We start from the raw sequence: 24,759 nt of genomic DNA on the forward strand, positions 1-24,759 counted from the left end.
CATTTTCAAAAGTAATAAGAAGAAATTGGTATTATTCATTTTATTTCACAATCTCATTTTACTGTAAATAGATGATTCAGCTATAGTTAGTGTTAGATAGAGAAAATAACAGATAAACCAGAAACTTCTACTTTTAAAACTTCTGACATTCATTCAGGAAGTTTTAGAGGCTATGTTAATTAAATACAAAAACTGAAAGATGAATAGAAGTATTTTGAGTCTCAGCAATGAAAGTTATCTTGCATTCAAGCCAGTCCTGAGTCTAATTCAGACTGGTTTGGCTTGTTTTGAACTTTGCACAAAGCTAAATGTGAGCTATTTGTGCTAACCATCCCTAATTTAGCAGTGTAAGACTAGAGGGAAGGCAGTTAGTCATCACTACCCACTGCCAACTCTTGGGCTACTCTTTTACCAATGAATAGTTGGATTGACCGTCATATTGTAACACCCCCATGGTTGAAAGGGTGAGCATGTTTGGCGTCATGGGGATTCGAACATGCGACCCTGAGATTATGAATTCAGTGCCTTAAACACATACTAATTCAGACTGACTCTGTAAATCACTAAATGCACAGAAAACCTTTTAGTAAAAATACCTTTTTTTTTAAAAAGGTCATTTTTTTCTGTACAAGAGACTTATAATGTTTACTAAAGGTAAAATTCTTGACAAATTTAGTGAAGACATACTTAATGAATTCATTATTATAGTAAATATTGCTACACATAGCATCACAAACACAGTGATGAGTGTTAAGTACCACAACCATCTAAACAGAATTAGGACCTTTCATATGACTGACAGCATAACAATACAGCTTTGATAACTAACCTGTGACAACTGGGCATTCAACATAGGATTCTGATGTTGAACAGAATTTGGTGCACTTCTTTGGTTCCACTGAGGCTGTGAGGAAAGTGCTTGGAGATGATGAGAGTGTGGTCCTCCTCCTGTCACTGGTACAGTAGATGAGGGATAGGAAGGAAGTCTGTGCTGGGAGAAACTGTTGCTAACTGGTGAATTTGGACTTGGAAAGGGATGCTGAGAAAGTGGAGAATATGGAGATTGTTGACCAGGAGACACTTGTGACTGATTGGTCTGCCCTAATAAATTGGTATTGTACCTTGATGGCAGTTGCTGATCTGGAACACTGTTGAAACGCTGAAAATTTGATACAGGAATTCAAATTTTAAGGGAATTTTACATAAAAATGGAAGCCATGTACGTATGCATTGAAAAAACACTTAGTTTGAACAAGACTTATGAAACACTGTACATCTATGCATAACACACCTTATTCAATACCTCCAAATATCTTACAAATTCCAAGATCTACACTAAACCTTCTACATATTATTTTACTTGGTTTTTATAAAAATAATGCCAAATTGGATGGCTGATCTCTTTAAACTGAAACTGACTGAAAAATGAATGTAATACAAAATTACACATTTCAAACTCTTGATATACCAGTTTGTTTTTTGGCTGTAAATAATATAGCTTCTCCTCTAAGAAAATGATGGAAGTTCAAAACTCCAAAAATCTGCTTTACTTCTACTAAATCTGTTACAACTATATAAATAGACTCTTAACTATTCTTAAATTATTTTATACATAAAATGATGTCTAACCTATTAATCTTCTCTGGGATGCAGAAAACCTTTCAGGTGTTGATTGCATATCAATTTTAATTTTTTTGTAAAAATAATAATAATTCTAATTATAGTTCAACAATTTCAGCTTATATTCATTTTATACTACATAATTTGGCATTTTGAAACCATTTCTTTAGTGTTAATGACAAAGATAAATTTTAAGAAATGTTAAAACTTTTATTTCTGCATATCTATAAGAAGTATTATGTCTAAACAATGCACTTACAAAATCTTTAATATTTTTTTTGCTTATCAAAAACCATAGGATTATGTTTAATAACCAATTTTGTTTCTCAAGAAATTTTATTTCTCTTTCACTGCTTTATTTCCAGCCATGAAAAAAATGAAGCATTAATTCCACTTAATCCCTTTATAATTTGGAACATTCCAATTAGATCCCCACTAACCCTTATTTTCTCATAAAAAATTAATTTTAAGGAGCTTAACCCATCATCATATAACAGTCTTTCTATCCCAGATATAACTGTAGTAGCTCTTCCTTGAAACCTTTCCAACTTAATGTCCTTTAAGTAAGTACACAAGACCAGTCTTCACAAGAGGTTAGTCTCTTTTGTACACATCTCCAAAAATAAAACAATTTAGTAAACAAATATATATTTTTCTAACATATAAACCAATAAACAAAGTTTGCCAAATTCTTAATATAACTAAAGATAAAATTGATCTAATGTAAAAATCTGGTACATATAAAATATCATATATATTTTTCTAACATATAAACCAATAAACAAAGTTTGCCAAATTCTTAATATAACTAAAGATAAAATTGATTTAATGTAAAAATCTGGTACATATAAAATATCATGTGAATGTGAAAAATTTTATGAAGGTCAAACTATAAAAATTTAAAATTCAGATTGAATGTACACAAAAGAAATGTTAAAAACAATAATATTGCTATTTGACCTTTACCCTTAACTAAAACATATTAATAAAACCATTATTTTAACACAACCAGTAAATTTTATAAGTATGAACCTTCTATCTCTTCTATATGCTGAAATACTGCTCATGAACTGAATCAAACACAACTGCCTCGCTCAACTCTTTCTAATACCAATTTTACCATTTTGTCTTTTACTTAGTTATATTTGCTAGTATTTACTGAAATAAATGGTCATAGGTATAAAGAAATATTCTGCAAATAAACTGATTAAGCTTTATGGGAACATCTTTATTTTCCCATGTTTAAATGTTTCTGCAGTAACTGAAGGTGTATTGCTAGTAAAAAAAGAAGGTATATTTTAATTACAATTTTACCTGTATTTTACCTATCTTTATAACAGTTTTAAAGAAAAAATAGTACTAAGTATTATTAGTAGAGGTAGTATTATCATTTTTATTAAGTAAATATATGGATATTCTCATATAGACTTTGTCATCTTCCCAAATCCATGCATAAACATTCATCTGTTTTTTTCCATTCTTGTGATTTAAGATTTCATCAAATAGTAAGACATTCATTTTGGTAATTGATTTTCTTATTGAGAATAGATTTCAGATATGGTGCTATAGCAGAATTAAGCAGGCACTTTTCCTTTCACCACATGAAAATTGCTTTGCAACTGTTAAGCCTGAGAACATTTCAGAAAAAATGGACTGAACATTCAAACATGAAATCAAGGAGTAACATGATTTGACAAATTTCAATGTCTACAGAATTACAGATTTTCAACAATCCAACCTAGATACATTGATTGCTGCATCAAGTAGGGATAGATAAGTGAAGTTAGTTTGAATAGCACTTTTATTTACAGAAAAAACACTATTCCACTTAATGAACATAGTCTGCCACTACTGAATACAAATGCAAGAGTGCCATGCATGCAGCACGACTTCATAAAACCACTTCCACGATGATCAAGATATCAAATACATTCATGCACAAAGTGCATCTTGCATTGTATTTATCCACATCTCGATTCAACAAAATATAGAATTCAGCCTTCTTGAGCCATCCCTTGTTAAATATGCATTTACCCCTCAGTATTATGAGCCAAGATCAGGCAATGTATAGGCCTACTCTTCTGTGTAATAGTATACTAATCTGCGTTGCACGTGTTGAGCGTGCTACGTGTATACATTGATTGACAAAAAGACTAATTAAGATATTTGAAAATGAGATTTGTGGAGTGCATTGCATTCATTATTATGAATGTTCATAGCAGTAGCACATCACTACCTGAGATCTTTGATTTTGACAGGAGCAAATAAAGAAAATCAGGACTCTTCTGGTTCTCCAGGGATAGGGTGAAATTCCAGGATATTCCACAATGTGTGCAAACCCTGATAATACTTCAGTGACTCAAGTCTTTATTTACTGAACATTAATAAGTTTATAGTATTTAAACAATACACAAAAATAAACTACTTATCATTTATTGATATCAGGCAACACTTATTAGTTATATGTTGACACTAACCAAGATTATTACTAAAATGGTAAGAACCTGGCCTTATGTAATTTTGATAGGTCAGTTTCTAAGTCACTGTTACATGTCGGCGAATTTTGAATTTTTTTTTTTTTTATAATTAATAAAACAGGTAGTGATTACTGCAATCAGCAAAATAATGTATAACAAACATGTTTATGAATATTAAGTTGAAACTGGCAGAATAAATAAAAGGGATCGTCGTGACGAACAGTAAAAAATAATAAAAGTCTAAGGTGAAAGGAGATATTGTTAATTATTTTTAAAAATTTGGACATTTCACAACATAAAAAGTCAAATTCTACAATTTGTTTATAAACCAAAAGTAAATACTATTTAGTTAGCTTCATGTAACTTGGTTTATTAGTATTTCCATTACAACAGGGAAAAAAGAACCAAGGGATATCAACAAGGCTCAATATGTCAAGTACAATATAGCAAGAGACACTTTGATATGAACAATCTGCACTTTTTCCCCTGTAATTATTTGATTATAAAAAATAACATGTAGGCATACAAAAGGAAAAAGATATACTTATAAGTTAGCTCTCCTACTCCCCAAAAAAATGATATTAAAGAATTGGGAGTTGTTATACTTTATGAAGTAATCTACAAGATGAAAAATGAACACAAAATTTGAAAGCATTTGGTATGTATGCACTGTAACAGGTTCACTGTTGAAGCATTATATACTCTGTTACACTTTTTACTGCCAAGGACACACTTGTGTCCCTCTAAAGCACTGCCACATAAGACTGGAATTTTGTGTCATCACAAAGGAAGAGTATACACCTTCAAACTTAGTTATATTAGTTTAGACTTTGAGATATAAATAAAAAAATATTAAAATGCATGCTTGTCTTTTTTAATTGTGTATCTAAAAATAAACCTGACACTGGAAGAATTAGCTATATGCCTGACACTAGAAAAGTTAATTGTCTTTCTAAATAATAGCTTACATTGTCAACAGGATATTGCCAATATTTTCATATTCAATCATAACTGTAAGAAAGCTTAAAAATCTCCATGTTTCTATAAATTGTTTATTTTACTACAAAAGTTACATAGCTCCTACCACCTGAAGTGTGACGTTGGGTGCCACAGTGTTATTCAACAAGTCGTTCATGTTTTCAGTTAATGCTGCTGATGATGATGCTGACGTCAAAGCTTCTGTAGCTATCTGTTTTTGTTGTTGTTGTGCTCGTAAGCGTTTCTGGTGCTGAAGCATCTTCTGTCTGCGTTCCAGAAGTTTGTGATATACCTAGTGGGCACAAAAAAAATCAAAACTTTAAAATAAATCCTACTACCACCTTATACAATAAAACTATACTTTGGTCAGCAAAATTTCCTAACTAAAAATATATACTACAATTCCAAAAATATGCATAAAATGTTTGAAATGTGGTTTTACCTTACAGACAGATAGATATAACATATTTCTACAGATGAAATTAGAGGCAGTTAATAATACATAATCTAAACAACATATTGAGTATATTTCTAGAAATGGAAGTCATCAGAGAAGAATGGCCAAAACAAAATTAGCCAATTAACCTTAATTTTAATTTTTTATAAAAAAATACTAAAATGAGAATTTCCTCCTATACTGCCTTAAAGTAATTAACAAAAGCAACATTTCATTTGTTATACTTCAGGTGACAAGCTGGAAGTAAATCCTCCTCCAGAAGTAGGGTGCTGGACATTTCCAAGAGATACACATTGCTGCACACTAATTGGAGTTCCAGGATTTTGACCCCGTAGTCTAAGTCCATTCTGAGCTCCACTGGTATAAGTAGACAAAGAAGGTGCAGATGGGTAGTTTGGAGAAGAAAAGCTGACAACTGTGTTAGGAGTAAGAGCTTCTAAAGCCTCACCAGAAGTTTGGGTGTGCACAGGAGAAGCAACATGGGAGGTGGTTGTAGAGCGACTGGCTGAGATCTCATAACTCATCAACTGTTGCTGAATAGCACTAATGGCAAGTTTCTCATGAGCATCTTGTACAGTTTTGACTGGTTGATTGTTGGAAGACATGCTTCCTGAGGAGGAGGATCCTGCAGGTTGTTCAAACACTTCATCCAGTATCTTACGTATCATGTTATCATCTAATGGTGATGGCTCCATCTCTTGTTGCATACTCCAAACCTAAGCAACATTTCATAAAAACTCTTAAAACTCGCAAGTTAAAATTTCACTGCACAACAATAATCATTTTTATTGTTATCTAATAAAATGTCATATTCAACTAAAAAAATACTCAAATCTTATTATTAAAGATTCACCAAAGTTGTAACTTATACAAAAGTGAATTGGAATGTGAAAAACTGACAAAAAAATTAATAGAAAAATAACCATGGATTTAGTTTTACAGTTATAATTTGGGGCATTTTGTTTTATTTTAAAATACATATAATTATTTGTATATCACTGCAAGGACAAGTTCAGTTTTTTTAATGTTAATTTATTACTAATCATGTTATGGCTAGTGCTAACTTTTGATTGAATATATAACATATTTTAATACTTTCAAATGACAAGAAAAACTATTTTACTAAACATCGTTATGTTCCAATTACGGCAATGCACAAACATTTATTCTTTTAATTTAACGTGAACTTGAATATAATTAAAGATGTGTTGCCTGCAAAAAAATAGTTGTACTAGATTTGGCTATGAGAAATATGTCACCTGTTGTATGTTAAAGTTATATTTGAATTTCTAATAATACAGTTACATTGAGACAATTAGTAACAGACATTACCCTAAAAAAACAACACACACCTCATCTAGTATCTGTGATAACATTGGGTCTGAAGTTTGGCTCTGGGCTGTTAACCCAACCACAGAATCAAAGGAACTGACATCTGCAAGCAAATCTGAAAGAGTTATGGACTTAGTTGTTTGTTGGACAACTTGACTGGGTAACTGGTAGTGGCTATATGTATTCTGTACAGATTGATTTGGACTGGTAGCACTTGCCGAGGCTGCTGCCAACACTCTTGTCAACTGAGAGCCATCAGAACTATTTAGTATGCGACTAAGGAATCCTTGGTGTTGATGTTGGTGAGGTTGAGTCTGAACAGTCTGTCTCTGGTTAAGGTTTAGTGTGTTAACTGGATGGTGACTAGGAGCAACATGTCCTTGAGAGTCCACAGCAACCACATCCTGGGTATGCATGGAATGGTTTGTAGAGATGGTGTGGTTAGTGCCATGCTGTGTTGAGCTATTGGAGGAAGAAGATGTAGTGACTGTACAAGGTGTCTGAATAAGTTTCTTCTCTAGGTTTTTAGGCAGCCGGTCTTGGGGTAACTGAGACATGATTGAATTTGCAATGGTGGTGGGGACAGATGGTTCTGTCTTGGGTGTCTGGGCCAACATAGAAGCTAACATGGGATTCTGTCCAGCCAGATGTGGCTATAAAGATTGCAACAAATCACTTGTAACAAAGATACAACATTTACATAAAAGTTATTTTACTAACTAGCTCTCCATTTGAAATGGTAGCTTAACACTATAATTATTTTATATTTTAACTTTAATAGAAATAAACCAGTAAACATTAACAAAATGTTACTACCAATATTTTCAGAACCTGCCACTTTTAAAAAGACTGTTCATATCTGTAGTAAAAATGATCTACATTCATGTGTATATTTAGTATTTTAAAGTTTGATGCATAAGTTTTAAGTAGATATGGATAGTTAAAAAAACAAACTATAAAATATGCTGCAACTTTATGTAGAATTTCTGTTTTTAACATAAGAATTCAATTAATTGTGTGCTTTATAAACTGGAATATTAAAATCTGTTTAATAATAAAACATACAATCCTCCCTTCACATAACAAGATGATATGTTGGATCTGGTGTTGAACTTCAACCTGGCATAAGCTGATGAGAATGGTTACATGTGGTCCCTAGATGGGATGCCACTTCACTAAAGATTAACAAGCAGCTAACAGATAGTACCCATCAAACAGGTGAGTAGACTGGAACAAGAGAGGTAAAATGTGTTGCTCAAGGACACAACAATATGGCACAAACCCATAACCATTCAAGTACGAGTCTAAAGAGTGTAGCTATTGAGCCACACTGCCCCAAAGCATACAATACATGATCATAAAATCAGGTACCAATTACCAAGATTACAAACCATTGCAAGATAACTATAAAATACAATACAGCTTTAAATGATATTTCTATATTTTAAATCATATCTTCTAAAATGAACCAGCTTTTGAAAAGTGTATTTTCTACTTATAATTTCTGGTATATTACTGAGCAAATTAGCAAGATCATCATTAGCATACAATTCCATCATAAATAATCAAAAAAAGTATTTTAAATATTTCCACATTACTCAAAAACATTGACCCACATCTGAATATCCACATTTTAAGTTAATATTCAGCTTCTGAGACTTTAACATAAATCACTGAAGATGTTTTGTTTTTTTATCAATATAAAAGATATAAAAATCAAGCTTCAATTACATGGCATAATTTCCAGTTCTAACTGTAAGCCTTAACTTACATGTTGAACAGCTGGTCGTTTGGATGGTGGGTTGAAACCAGAATCTGGGTTATCATCGGATTTTCTTTTGGAAAAGGAGCTAAAGACTTCACTAAGTGAACCGGGGAGGGATGATGAGTTAGATGACTGATTGGAATTGATACACAAGTCCTTCAACAGTTGGTCTGTAGAACTGGATTGAGAGTTTGCATCTCCACACACTGAATTTTCAACCTGTGGATACAAAAAAATCATGTATTTATAATTAAGAAAGAAATATTAATAAATTATCACAAATATATTTTAACAAAACAACCCCTTAAAAGTGTATTTTCTTGGTTAAAAGCAGATACCTATTTAACATATTGCTTATAACTGTGCACGAAGCTTGTTTTTTTTTTTTCAATATTGATGTACAGAATAATTTTATACATGTAATTCCATTAAGATTTTTTATCATTTTCAATTAAAGTTTCTTTAACTTGATTGATTAGTGTCACAACTTATAAATTAGTTTCTGATAATTACTGCTTTTGATTATTCCAACTAATCAAGATATTGTCATTACATTTGTTTGTCACTGGGAAAATATAAAATTATATGATCATCTATCTGTGCTCTTCCTACTGCAGGTATCAAAACCTGACTTCAGTATTGTAAGTTTTTGTGTTTTTGTTTTAACTTTAAGTAAATTAAGTTTTATGCTAGTATGACCTGAATATTCAGGTAGGGGTATCTCATGATTTGAGGATCTATGGTTCAATTTCTCACAGCCACTGAGGTCACTCCTTCTGTCGGCCACAGGAAAATTATATTTGTTTCATAGTTATGGTTAAGCTACTAAGTGTATCTGCCACTGCCACCAGCCTTAAAATGCTAACTATAGGGAAGGTTTACAGCATCTACCATCAATGCTTGGGTACCATCAGAGTCAAACTAGAAGGAAGAATAATACTTTGCATGCAAAATATTTTTTTGGTTGTTCTATTATGTATTTGAATACATAAAGTTTACAAGATGTGAAGGCAGTGCTGTGTATCTAAAATTATTACAACAGTTAACTGACCTGTCTCTTACATAAGAGTTCTGAACAAAGCAGATGGCTGTACAGGACATCTCATTGACTGTACGATTAAATCTAAGTGGGTTAACCCTATTCCACAACACATGATACCAACCAAAAAACCTCTTGTACAAAAGAAACTTTGGACCAAATAGTGTGATTACAAATGACAAAACAAATAACTTGATTAATAATAGAGACCACATCCAGCAATATTTTCAAACCTTTGGTATCAGGGGCAAGTATTAAAACTCAACAACATGATGGTACCAGTACTCTAAGTGTGGATAAATAAATGAAAAAATTCACATGCAAGAAGTTAAAACATAAACACTACTGTCTAAGATGGGAGCTATGAATGATGACAGATCCAATTCCCAAACACCTTTCCCCATGTAATGCATACTGCTATCTAAGTCAACCCTTCCCTTACACACGTGGTGATCTCATCCGTACTTCCCTACTCTTTTAAATTTTATTTCTGATTGTTTAATGAAGTTTAAAAAATTTCCAAACATGCACAAACATTATCCCTTTAACTACATAACATAAATTTAAGGTTCTCTGACTGTTGTTTCAAATTTATAACTGTGTTCTTAAATATTTAGTAGCCACCCAGAAGTACAGCAGTATGTCAGCAGACTCACACTACTAGAAATAAGGTTTTAAAACCTGTAGTGGGCAGAGCACAGATAACCCATTATCTAGCTTTGTGTTTAATTCCAAACAAACAAACATTTAACGAAATGAAAAATCTTTTTTCTCTTTCACACTGTTTTAGATTGTAATTTATTATTCATGACACTTTATTAAACAGTGTTAAATAATTTATATGCAAAAACGGCTCGTTTGGGCTGAGAAAACACTTTTACATAGAAGGTCGAAACATTGTTCGCTCTTCTATGTAAAAGTATTTTCTCAGCCCAAACGAGCCGTTTTTGCATATAAATTTCTCAACAAGTGAGTTTCTCGTCATCACTGATTATCACTGAGTGTTAAATAAATTATAAATTTAGTTTTTCTAGATTATGTACATGTTATGATGATAAACCCCATCTTTTCATTTCCTAAATTTGTGCTCTGGGAAAAATCATGACAGACACTGGTACATCTGAAACCTGCTTTCTAATCACTAAAGAAATGCTTATGAAGCAGTATTCTTTAATTATTCAGTAATTCCAGCCTATTAATCATGTAAAAAAATGACAAATGTAAATGTACTAATGAATTTACAATAAACCTTGAAAATAAAGTATACTTTATTGCAAGTATAATATAGTGACAAATGTACAACATGTTAAGATTTTCTCACCACCATCAGATACAATTAGTTGATCAAAACAAATGTCTGATATATACAAAGTATGAAAAGTATTTTTCCAGTAAATATATGAATTGTATTGTTAAAATTATGTTATTTGTCATAGCATGAATATATTTTTGATCAGTTATTTAATCATAAGTTTATTTTTATACAATGACATATTTTCACCTGCTCTTATGTTATGGCAAGTTAAATTATTGCATTCAAGTTAATTGGCTAGACATTTTTAAATTGAATGTACCCTTTTCAGCTTGTCAGAATGTCAGCTCAACCAGCAAAGAAACGAAAATAATCAACTGGAAGGAGCAGCAGCAGAGATTTTCAAGAATTGTGGAATGAAAGATTTGGCATGATCAAAAAGAGTATTATATATCTGATGTTCTGCAACAGTGGTGTGCAGGACTTCCTCTGTGAAGTGGCATTGTGAAACTGTTAATAAATGGTTTTGTTATAAGAGTGAGCAAGAACAAAAAGAGCACATTTCTCAACAACATGCAGTCAAATGTTTTGGTGAAATTTGTTTCAGGTAGTTTCAACTTAGTTGCTGCTAGATTTGAGATTTCAAAGATTATTGTTCAACATGGAAAACCACTTAGTGATGGGGAGTATATTAAAGAACCATGGCTAAAAAGTGTTCCTTTCCTTTTTGACAGTTTTCCAGAAAAAGGAAAAAAATTATCCAGTGCATTAAGAAATTGCCAGTGAGCAGAAACACAGTAAAATATAGAATATTGAAGATGAAAACACACATAACAAAACAGCTAACAAAAGATATTGGTTCACATAAATTCCTTTCTATTTGTCTTGATGAGAGCACTGATGTTGCATGATCAACTAGGCTATCCATTATTGCTCAATTCTGTATGGTGGTTGATTGGTTGGTTTAGTGTTTATTGGCACAAAGCAACTGGGATATCTGCACCAAAAAATATAAAATGTAAAAAGTAAAATCAGTAAAAAGGAATCATGCTAAAACAGAACATAAACCAATTTTCAGATTAAAATCTTAAACAGTTAAAAAGACCAATGACCCTCAAAAATTTAAAAACACAACTGAGGTGGACATTATCACATTCACCAATGACAATGCAATATGCCAGGGTAAACCCACTGTAAAAATGTTTAAAATGGTGCTGCTGCTCTCAGTTGTAACAATGGCATGACAGTAATATGTTTGCTATTGTGACTTGAGTGCCACACAGACTGCACGTTGGTGCATCTGCACCAGATAAAAGAAAGTGGCAAGTTACAAAACTGTAACAAATGAGTAGCCTAGCCAGAACAATTTCATCCTTCTGATCCTTTGGGAAGCAAGACGGCTAAATAGCAACAGAAGGAAAAGCTTATTATCATGTTGCTCACTCCAAGTTGACTGCCAAATAGCGTGGAATCAAGCCTTGAATACAGGACCATAGTCTATATATGAGACAGGCACAGTGGTGACAGTACCAGAGCAGACTGACCTAGCTGCAGTGTCAGTGAACTTGTTCCTGCAAATACCAATGGGGCCTGGTATCCAGAAAAACTGGACAGAAGCAGATGCTAGAGAGAAATGGGTCAGTTGGTTTTGAATATTGACAAGAATAAGGTGAGAACTGATGTGAAGCATTTCCATGGTTGAGATAGCTAAGTGAATTGGTATAAATAGTATAATTCATATACTGCATAGCACCTATGTGGTTCAAGGCAAGAGAAATGGCATACAATTCAGTAGAGGGCACAGAAACTGTAGAGGGGATTTGGTTGTATGCAACAACCAAATCATGGTAAGCCATAACATAGCCCACAATCACCTGATTTCAAACCACATGTATAAATTGGAATGGAAGAATGGTTCAAAAAATGTTTGGCAAACAGAAGGTGATCCTTCCAATCAGGAGTACCTGCCTTCTTCAGATGACTATAAAAGAATGGTCACGGTTGAGAATAGTAATTAGCCATGTTGGGATGGGTTGATCTGTGGATACCACCATGTCATCCAAAGATAAACCTAATTCATCCAAATGCACCTGGAAACAAAGGTTAAAAGGAACAATGGCAGATCATCTATTATGAAAAAGTGTGGCCCATTGAGGTATAAAAATACAATCCCATGTGGAATGCTGTGGTAAAGATTGAAGTTTTGAAGCACACATTAAATACCACTGCAAACAACAAAGGTACAGAAGAGGTTCATGGGACTCCATCAACAAACTCTGGACTGGAAAAGTGCAGAAGACCCCTGCACAGACCCAAAGCCCCTAATGGTGAACAGGGACAACATTTTCAAAGCCAAGATCCTGGCAGAGCCATAGACCAGAGACCCAAAGTCTAGTTTCGATCAAATAAGGGCATGATAAGATTTTTAGCATGGAACATCGATCCGTCCCCCAAGAGGTGGAAAAGAAGACACAGAGGATGTTCAATGTCCTTATACATTTGACATGTACCTGCCTGATGTGTGGAATAAAGGTTAGCTTATGGTCAAAGATAAGCCCAAGAACTTTGCCTCAGGGACCACGGGAAGTACAACTTCATCAATACAGAGTTCAGGATCAGAGTAAATACCCTGTTGACAGCAACAGTGCATGCAAACAGTTTTGGAGAGAGAAAGAGGTTAAACCATTTGCTGTAGTCCAATTCAGTAATTTATTGAAAGTGGTCTGTAGCTGCCATTCAACATATCTCATGTTTGATGATTGACACGAGATGTGGAAGTAGTTGACCGTTTCCAACTGTAGAGGTAGTTGTTCACTAATGACATTAATCTTTATAATGAAAAGTGTGACACTCAAGACAGCCCTGATTGTGGGAAAGACTAGGAAAGTGTTGAACCCACACAGACTTGGAATTACCAGTTCATTAAAAAATATTTAATAAAAAATTGGTAAATTACCAAGTAATCCATACAAGTAGAGGTCTTGAAAGATGCCATACATAAGATCTTACAGAGACAGCTCATCAAAGCAATTGGATGGTAAAGGAATCTTGGGATCCTTCCCAGGTTTAGGAAAAGGGTGTACAATATCATAGCAACAAGCATTGGGAAAAACATTTTCCTGCCAGATCTGATTAAAAACAACCAGAAAAATAGCAAGAGAGAGATGGCACAACATCTCATAATGAACATCATCAAGCCCGACTGATGTACTGAGAGACCGACAAAGAGTAAGTTTAAGTTCCACCAGCGTAAAGGGGCAACTACAGTCACAAAGACAATCAGTTAAAAGGAAAAAAGATATTGTTCTGCCTGTGTTTTGATGGTTAAGAAGATGGGGGATGAAGTGCCAGATGCATGAGAAATGCAATGTGTTTTAAAAATGTGGAATACCTATGAAAGGTATCACAAGCCCAATTTGAGCTTTTTTTGTGGCAAGCAGAATTCCACCAAAGATGAGCCTACTGTGGGAAACATGTCGAGGTTTCAGAAATACACTGAGCAGCTGCCTAGACAATATAGTCAGTTACTGCAGCCATACAGACATCTACTGATGGCTTACACATGATGGCAGGATCAAGTTCTGAGAGAGCAGTGAAAGGCCAGTTGAGCTGGTTCAACTTCCATCGAGGCATGCAAGTCAGATGGCATCAACTACAGCCAGTTTCTCTCAAAATAACAAGATAATGATCACTGACCCATGGATTACTGTTGACCACCCAAGAAAAGTGAAGGTGAGCAGACAGAAAGATTTATAGCAGTAAAAGACTTACTAAGTGCATAAAAATAAGTATAAGAACCAGTATAGAAGACAGTTACATTGCAGTCCAAGTGCATATGCTCTACTACCACCACCCCAGAGGGGATTACATCCATTAAAATCCCCCAACAGTAAAAGGGGGTAGTAACTGCTCAGTGAGGGCATCAAGGTCTGACTGATTATAGATTTCTTCAGGAGTCAGGTAGAGAGAACAAATAATGATGGTACAACCCAAAGAAACACAGATAGCTACAGCCTCTAAGGATGTATCAAGTGACAAAGACAGGGTGGGCACATGCTGATCAACCAGCAATGCCACCCCATCATGCACTCGTCCATCACACAACTTGTTGTTCCTGTTTGTTTGAACTTCGCACAAAGCTACATGAGGGCTATCTGTACTAGCCATTCCTAATTTACCAATGTAAGACTAGAGGGAAGACAGCTAGTCATCAAAACTCGCTGCCAACTCTTGGCCTATTATTTCACCGATGAATAGTGAGATTGTCCATCACATTATAATGCCCCCTGTGGCCTAAAGGGCAGCTATGTTTGTAATGGGGATTTAAATCCAGGACCCTCAGATTACGAGTCAAGTATCCTAACCACCTGGCCATGCTGGGCCTCTCGTTTCTGTATAAGGAAAATTGCTGAAGATTTCAGTAATGTTTCTTTTAAGGAGACACACATGGGATGGTAAGAATCAATCAAATCCTTAATGTCATCTATATTTGATTGAAAATCTTGACAGTTCCACTGGATCAGAGTGGCCATTTTTATGTGTGTGGAGGAGAATGTGACAGGGAGACCTTCTGTTTGCAAAAAAAGTTTGTTTGTTTTTTTCTTTATTGGACATAGATCTATCAACCTACATGGATCTTGCCATGGGTCAAATAAACAGGTCTCCGTCTCTCGACAAAGATTCCAATGATTAAGGACATGAACATGGATCTTGCCATGGGCCAAATAAGCAAGTCTCTAAAAAAAACTATGAAATTAAACAAAAATAACTCTCAATAAAATCATCATTGCTCAGACAAACCACATTTATTATAGTCTTAGTCACAAAACTATCAAACAGAAAAACCAACCTCTTCTGCTGAGGCTACTTGTCACATCCTATCTTTCATAATTCATTAATAGCTCTTGATAATGTTTTATTACATATTACCCATGACTAACAAAAAGTTGAGATTTTTATCTATCAATTGAAGTATTGTATAAATTTAGATTCTGAACAGTTAAATGCCAATTTCACTCAGAGATACCAACATTGTTGCCATGAGAAAGTTAACAATTAGTTTGGATGAATTTGTAACAACTCTTTTCAGATAGTTAGAAAGCCAGAAAAATTTTGAGGTAATGAATGTGTCAACTCTTTTTCACATTATTAGTCTGTAATGTTTACTGAATTATTTAATTAAATAAAAATTATTAAGTGCAATACTTTGATTAGTATAAAAAATATTAAAGTTAATTCTCTTCAACAATCAAGAGTAAGAAAAAAGATTTAAATATTTTATTTCTTGTTTATCATGTTTATTCTTCATATATAATTATAAAACTATCTAAAATGTAAAAGTAAAAATTTTTTAGATTAGTTAAGATTAAGTAAAATAAATAACAATATAATAAAAATGTTTCACCAAGTACATATGCAAGCAGCTTGTAGTATCTCATGCATAAAGTAATTCAATAGTGAAACACAAGCTGCATGTGCCCTGAGCAATTAACAACTTTATTATAATGGTGTGGACAGTAACAAGACACTGTTCAAAGAGCAATAAAACAGTAACATTTAATTGTAAATATATGTATACTGTTACAAACTTAGATCTACTTAGGATAAATAAATGTAGCTTCATGTTACAATTTGAAATCATTCTAGAAAGAAAATAAGGGTAATTTAGATTCATATTGATTTTCTTTTCTTTTGAGATTACAAGATTCGTCAAATTGACCTATTTCGTTTTGAGACAGGATAGAGAAAATAAGATAAATTACAAAGTTTTAATGGGGAAAAAATGTTTGAAATGCATTTAGGATGTTTTAGGGATTACAGAAAGGAAATTTGAGATTTTTGGGATTATGAAAAGTACTTTTAATTTTAACATGAAAATTAATTTGCACACAGACTATTCAAAATAAATACTACAAATGATCAATATATTTGTGGACAAAACTTTATTTACTAAAAAATACTTCACTAAAAATTCAGTTTTTTGTATGCCTGATTTTGTGAAGATATACATACTGTATTGAAAGTTAAAAGCATAAAATCTAAAAAGACTTTAAACAAGTACAAAGAAGTCATATAGTCAGTCAAATCTATTGAGCCTGTATTGAGAAAGAGAAAATATTAACAAAGCCATTGAATACCCAAGCTCTACTTACATACAAACAAACACATTTTAAACATTATACTTTATGGCTTTACTTTCAATAGAATGTATGTATAATCATTTAGGCCAGACAAAAATGAACAAACAGGACTATTTCTCAGATGTAGAAGTAAAAAAAGTGATTTGTGTATGACTGTGTGTGTTCTTTCCTGTCTTGTTTCTATATTTCTCGGCATTGTCATCCCTACATCAACCTCACTTTTTTCTTTAATTATTTTTACTACTTGGTTCTCCTGTTTTTTAAACAATACCTATGAAGGTAGTAGTTTTAGCCTTGCATGATCAGTTTTCTTGAGTTTTGTATTTTCCAAGTTTAAATGTAACATTTTGGTGCATCAATCATCACAACATTATCAAGCACTGGTGAGCTAACCCTTGTGATGTCAGAATCAAAATGACCAGTAGAATATTTGATTGTTACACTACTCACCAATGTTCTAATTTACCAATGTTTTTGGTTAAACTAAACATTTTCAAACCTTTTGAAAACCTCAAAATCCTAAGTTAAGTGTTTGTAAAAGTCTCCCAGAATGTTATGAGAGAGGTTTGAGACTATAATGAGCAATACCTACTATGTTTGAACTATTTCCTTTTACAACACATCCCTAGATACTAAATGCTACCATGCTTAGTGATATTTAACAGTAGTCAGTAAAAGAATAAAAAAAGCTAACATAATGTCTGACATAGAGTGAATGTATGTATACATGCACGTAATTGTAATTTTTACCTTTTCTGTAGATTCTGCTTTCAGCAGTTGTTGAATCAGCATATCTTGAGATCTTCGATTACTCCTAGTACTTTCCACTTCACTATTTAAGAGCTGAAAAAAAAATTTAAGTAGTTCAGTTCCTTAATTGTTTTTTACACAAAGAAGTTACTATTCTGGTTACTGGTTCTAATTATTCAAAATGTTAAAGAAGTTACTATTCTGGTTACTGGTTCTAATTATTCAAAATGTTAAAGGTTCAATTGCAGACAAAAAAAAATCAATTTACTGACACAACTTTTACAAAATTCAAGGAATTTGACTTAAAAATGACTCCTAAGATCTTTCATTATTACAACTGCAAGACTGGTGGCAAAATTATATAATTATAAGCTTTCCAGCTTTTACTTGTGACATGTAAAAAGTTTTTATTCCTATCTATGTTTTATGCAAAAAAAGAGCAGTTGCAATTTTATAGTTTTTAGTTTGTGATTACTGTAGTTATGTCAAAAATTCTACACTTCAGGATAAAATTCCAAAGTTGAAGTTAAAAGAAGATTATCTATAATGAATATAAATGCATGATACAAATACTGAATACCATTAAGACATTTAAAATGTCATTATCACTATTTTATCCAAAAGAACTGAATATAACATTATATATTAATTCTAGAGGAATGAGGTTGATCAGTTTAACAACAAAACTATACATACTATAACTCTGAAATTGCTAAGTTTATCTTTACAAAATTTTGCAACCTTTTAGCAAACATCACACACAAAAAATGACATTTTACTAAATCATTTATACAACAGACTTGTCTGTGAATTTCCAAAGTTGAGCAAAAGTTTATTTTTATGACATGGATAAAATAATTTTTATCTAACAGTTTTCATACTTCACTTTTATCATATCTTAAGTGAATAAAAAAAATCATTTTTCAGTATATCTTTCATGGGCAACAGCAGAGGGTGAAGAGCTTATAGGGGCTAAAGCCATCCAAAAATGTGCCTTGTCCTCCCCTGTAACTTCTGCAATCAATGAAAAGTGATTCATGTAAAGCTGGTTCAACAAACTAAAATAGTTTTACCACCAAAATGTAGAATGCAGACCCTCAATTTTTAATCTGGAAAATCTTTGACCCTCTAACCAGGAAGAAACTGGCAGCACCTCTGAAAACTTTATCTTTTATCTCTATTTTCTTTACACCATCTGTAGAGCAATCATCAATATGCAGTAAAATTACAAGTTGAAAGACATGAAATAAAACAATACCATTTGTGCTCTGCACTGACCAGAGCTGGGTGATTAGTGGGGTTTCTCAATTGATTTACTGATGAGCTCATTAATTGATTAGATTTATGTTACAGGCATTTCTGGAAATCACTATTTGTGCATTTTTCAAAAGTAGATTTTTTTCACAAAAATTTTGTACAAATCTTTTTTTCTGTTAAATAAACTGAGCATTTCCCATTTGGCAAATGAATTACTAATGTTAACTAATGTTTTTTTTAGATATGTAATAATCTCACACTGGTCTTCTGTGCATCAAATAAACTGATAATTTAATAATGAAAATGTATTGTACTATCACTGAGAGAGAATAATGTGTGTATTTAAAACACATCACAATTGTAATTATAGATAAGTAGCTAGTTATTCAATTTATTTAAATGTTTTGTTTTAATAAAATAAACATAAAATAACATTCAATAAAGATTTGAATAGTCAAAATATTTTTCATCTGCCATACTCAATAAACAGTAAATTAACTAAACTGATTTTATTATAATTTAATTTCCTTTGGAGAAGAAATAAGAAAACATTCAATTTACAAATGCTAGAATACAAAAAAAAAACAAAAACAGAGCATATTTATCAAAAAATAAAACCACTAAGTTTAAACAAAGAACCAAACATTACGCCTTAAGCCAGTGGTTTCCCAACCAGGGGTGCGAGATAGCATTCCAGGGAGTGCAAGACAACATTTGTTTTGGCCACCTTCACCTTTATTCTTAAATAAATAGTTACTGTGAGGGGTGCGAGAACATATGAAATTTTTTTAAGGGTGCAGGGCATAAAAAAAGATGAGGAACCACTGCCTTAAGCAATCTTATGTCTTGTGACTTCATTGTATCACACTCAATGCAGGTTTGTGTGTCGAGGTGAACTACTTACACTTAATAATGACAAAACCTTCAACAAATATTGCACATTTGTTATTGTGTTAAACTCATAATAAAGTTTTCTTTGTTATTAATTCAACCTGTCTGTAAACTTTATGAGCTTACCTTATCTCAAGTTACCTAATATCCTCTGAATGAAGAAAATTTCTATTGGTTTCAAACAGAAATAATTTAACACAGAACTACTTCACAATTTACAACTGAAACAAACATTTCCAGAAACCATTAAAAACTTTTAAAGCTGTATATTTACTATGATGTAAGTGGATAAGGTAAAATTAGACTATCATATTTAAACTGTCTTTATAGCTCTTTTCAAAGCTATTTCATTGGTAAATGATCATATAACTTGATATTGCACCATAACAAAGGTGAAAACCAAGGCCTGTACAAGAACTAATGGAAACAACTGAAAATCACAAAATGAAAGTGCTTTATGTGGATAATTGTCCTTAGCAAAAAAGTTATTCTTTGGATGATCAGAACATTTTTTGTGCAAGACTCCATCTCATCTTGACCAAGATAAACTCTTTTGCCTATCCCTCTGTTTCCTTCTGAGCAAAGAATTTATCATGGTCAAGATGAGATGCAGTCTTGCACACAAATGTTTCACATATGGATAGGTGAAAACTGGTTGTTACCAACTGAACACTCAAAAACAAATGGTCAACAAACCAAGAAATATAGTGTGGTTAGAGTGTGACCAGATTGTACAGTGTGTGTTATACTTTAACTTAACTGGACACCCCAGCTGCACAAGGAAAGCACAATAACTGTTTGAAGGGTGACCCTCACTACACAGGCAGTGTCACGACTCTTTACTTCCCACTGATGCAATGCACAATCAGTTAGGAATTGTCCAAGATCAACAACTCTAGCAGTTAGGAACTGGTAAGTGGCAAAAGTCTCCTGTACTCCACAAGAACAAGGAGGAAAACTTGCACTAGATATACCCAGAAAAATGCCCAGATCTCTGGTAGACACCTGTCAAAGAGGTCTTTTACTAAAGTCAGTACAATGGTTAACCATGGAACCCTATTTTTCAAAGTCAGTAACTGCAAGCCAAAGAAGTGGGTAGCTATGTCCCTGGATTAAGCAACTGAGTAACTTTTAATACCACAAGGGTTCCACTACTACTCTTGAGGAATACACATCTAAAAAGTGGGAACTGGTAGAGCCAAGACAGATGAGTTGAGAACTTTCCATTACCCCAAATCTAATACATATTGTGGGAAATAATCACAGAGAGGATCCTATAAAATAGAAAGTGGTACTAAAAATGTACTTACACTTCTCAAAGACAGTGCATACACTGAAAAATAACAACAGAGGGAAGTCAAAAGTCTGCAAGAAATTTAACAGTTAGATGGAGATAATGGGAGACAAATGTATGGGGGAATTTGTTTTGAATTTTGGGCAAAGCTACACAAGGGCAATGTGCACTAGCCATCCCAAATTTAGCAGTGTAAGACTAGATGGAAGGCAGCTAGTCATCACCACTTACTGCCAACTCATAATAATGTCATCATGCATAAGCACAGTTCATGTTAAACACATGATTTTTGATGTGAGATAGCTCAAAACAAATGGCATTCAAGCTAATAGAAACACATATGAAGGATTAAGCTATTCTTTGTAAGAGGTAAATTATCCTCTCAGAAATACGTCTTCAACTGAAATTGTTCAAATATAGCCAGAATTAACTTATGAAGTTGACTTTGTAATATTTTCTCAAAACTAATTTGTAAAGTTCGAAACATATATGAAAACCCATCATCAGCCTTCAAGTATAATAAGTTAAAATTAAGTAACATTTTTAATCCTAAACTTTATATACGAGCATATATCATAAACACAATATACACAACCATACAGTTTATTAACATTCACAAATGAAAGATTCATCAATGTCCTGCTGTAACAATACTTTGTACTTTTCCAACCTTGTTATTCTAAACAATTCAGTATTCTTTGACAACTGTTCATAGAAAAACATGAATTTATTTGTTACCCAAATCATTTATTGTTAGGCAACCTTTTAGGTTATCACACATCTTCAAACCTAAATGCAGACTATTAAAGAATTAAAAGGGTTACTGTGGATTACAAAAAAAACATCACATGGTTTTAACAATACTAAACAGGCCAGTAACATTGCACAACAACAGTTGTAATAAACAAGAGAATAAAACAGCATTGTGACATTTTTAAAAATCTCAAACTACACAACATATAAAATGAAAAATTATGTGATAAATCCCATGATCACATAAAAATATAACTGATAAAATCAGAATTAAAATGTTTGATTTTTAATAACATTACAGTATTATTATATTCACTTCTTTGTTACAAGCATTATTGTACAATGTCACTGACGTGTATAATATTGTAAAAACCATATGATGTTCTTTGTGTACTTTAATAATTTATATTTAGATCTGTGTGTGTGTGTCTTCTTATAGCAAAGCCACCTCAGGCTATCTGCTGAGCCCACTGAGGGGAATCAAACCCCTGATTTTACCATTGTAAATCAGGAGACATACCACTGTACTAGCAGAAGGCATATTTAGATCTGAAGAAAGGAAATATCCCAAAATATCATCTACCAATAAATTATTTTAACAGCATATAATCTCATGTTTTTTTCTGTTTTTTGATTGCTAAAGCAATCATTTTCTACTTTTTTCTCATTATAATTATTCAGAAACGTGACTATAACAACACTGAAATCTTAAGTATTTAAAGCATATCTAAGCAGTTACTCATATGCTTTTTAACCAGTCAAAGAAAAGAATAATTGTAACTCATTTTATTTAAGAAAATGTATACTTAGTCAAAGTAAAATCCTTGTATTTTAGATATTTTTCAAGTAGTTTAAAGTTACTCTAGAAACTTAAAAATTAGAAAAAATCACCAATTTTATTAGATTGAGTTTTGATAAGCATAGCTTTATATATTCAGATAATATAGTATTAATATATTAACATGAAACAACAATATTTGATTTCACCATTCTAGATACAATGATGTTTAATTTTTCACCTGGAGGTGTAATAACAGTTATTTTTTGTATAGGTTAGTTAACATTGTAATCAATATTTCAGTATTTTTTCCACACGAAATAACAAACCTTTACAATAATAGTATTTTGGATTACACACTGTAAACCATGTAGTAACCCAAAAATAACCTAAATAAGTCAAACAAGGCTAAAATAATATTAACATATTCTGAAAATAATTGGCTCAATGAAATTATAGTCCAGAAATTTAAAGTCAAGAAACAGAAAAATTAAATTGTTAGTTGTTAACTTTTGATAATTATAGCTTTATCTATTCAGATAATAAAGTATTATTATGTTAGCATGTAACAACCTTCAATTTCTCCATGTTAGATGTAATAAAGTTTAATCTCATTTAGCCTAATGATGTAACTGATACTGAAATAAAACATTTACAAAAAATAAGTTTCAAATTTTTAAATGAAAGTTAATTAGAAGTATTTATAAGTAAATTTAGAAGAAAAATCAATAGCTGTGATATGTAAGCAGGATTGATATATTTCTTTTTATTTACTTATAGAAATCTTTACTTTCAAAGTCATACAATTTGCATTTTCTTATAATTTGAATATCAGCAGTTCGAAATGCAACTTTCTTATACGAATTCTAGCTTCTAAACAATAAAATAAATTCAACAGAATAGAATTTTCCAAAACTACTATAATTATTTGGCTTTCTATGCACACTGTAAAAGAAACAAAAATCTACTGTGCAGCACAGTAACAAAGCCAGTCAACACAAACAAGTTATTCTGGTCAGCTAAAGGATAATAGTGGAAAAGCAGAACACAAAATTGTAAAATTTATAACTAAACAAATCATGATTTTTTATGGTTATAAGCAAATTCCTTCAACAAATTAAAGCTGACTGACAAACAATCTTGAAAGTCAGTGAGAAAAAGGTTAGGAGTTTATCAGGTGGGTTTAACGAATTTACTGCTATCTCAGTAAATAAAATAAAGTAGAAGATTCAAAGTTTAGATTACAACTTGTTACTAAGCACACAGTCTGTGTTTTTAATTGGTTGGAAACAGCAGCAGCCTATCACAGAAGATGAAAATTTCTAAAGTGAAAAATTGGAGCTCAGGTGTATCATGATACAGAAAAAATAATTTGAGATTTTTTACAATATTCCATTTTGAAATGAATTTGAAAATTTGAGTTATAAACTGTATTCTCATACATAGTTTATTGGTATACAATGGGAACATTTTTTTAAATTAACCTATGAATGTAACATCATAAAGTGTCTTTATATGCAGACTTCAACTTGATTGTACAGGATGGGTCAGAAGATTGAGATTTCCCTCTATACTACAAGAATAACTTTCTAAAAAATCATAGTAGTTCTTGTGCCTTTTAAAAAGACAATCCCAAAATGGCTCTTATTAAGTGTTAGTCATACTGACTTACCTATAACAAATCAAAAGACATCTTTAAAGCAAAAACTGAAACAAATTAACCTTCTTACTATGAGTAACTCAAAGTGTACATGTCACAACCTTTCACAGTAACTATATTCAAAACTTAAACTACTTTATTATAAATGCATACAAATATGGCAACAAACTGTAGAAAGTAGTTTAAAATAGAAGTATTTAAATAAATCTTCAATTTCCTCTTGTACAAGAATTGTGAGACTTGCTTGCACCATCTAACCATTACTTAGATTTTTTCTTCATTCCTCTTTTGTATAGTCTAAAGTTTAATGTAAATT

General features: G+C 32.3%; 1 protein-coding gene across 23 annotated transcripts in view; it reads right to left on the minus strand.

Moving 5' to 3' along the window:
* Positions 1-24,759, minus strand: part of LOC143223427 (uncharacterized) — a 146,540-nt gene that overhangs the window by 16,166 nt on the left and 105,615 nt on the right. For 20 of the 23 annotated variants that reach the window (XM_076451393.1, XM_076451394.1, XM_076451399.1 and 17 more), the window contains exons 12-17: positions 17,811-17,903; positions 8,636-8,848; positions 6,885-7,517; positions 5,757-6,248; positions 5,182-5,367; positions 830-1,159 (exon numbers count right to left, since the gene is read on the minus strand). In XM_076451393.1, coding sequence (XP_076307508.1) covers positions 830-1,159; positions 5,182-5,367; positions 5,757-6,248; positions 6,885-7,517; positions 8,636-8,848; positions 17,811-17,903 — 1,947 coding nt within the window. The remainder of the gene's footprint in view (positions 1-829; positions 1,160-5,181; positions 5,368-5,756; positions 6,249-6,884; positions 7,518-8,635; positions 8,849-17,810; positions 17,904-24,759) is intronic. The other 3 variants (XM_076451406.1, XM_076451405.1, XM_076451402.1) reach the window with 1 other exon arrangement.

Source organism: Tachypleus tridentatus, chromosome 8 (assembly GCF_004210375.1).
Source record: "Tachypleus tridentatus isolate NWPU-2018 chromosome 8, ASM421037v1, whole genome shotgun sequence".
Lineage (NCBI taxonomy): Eukaryota > Metazoa > Arthropoda > Merostomata > Xiphosura > Limulidae > Tachypleus > Tachypleus tridentatus.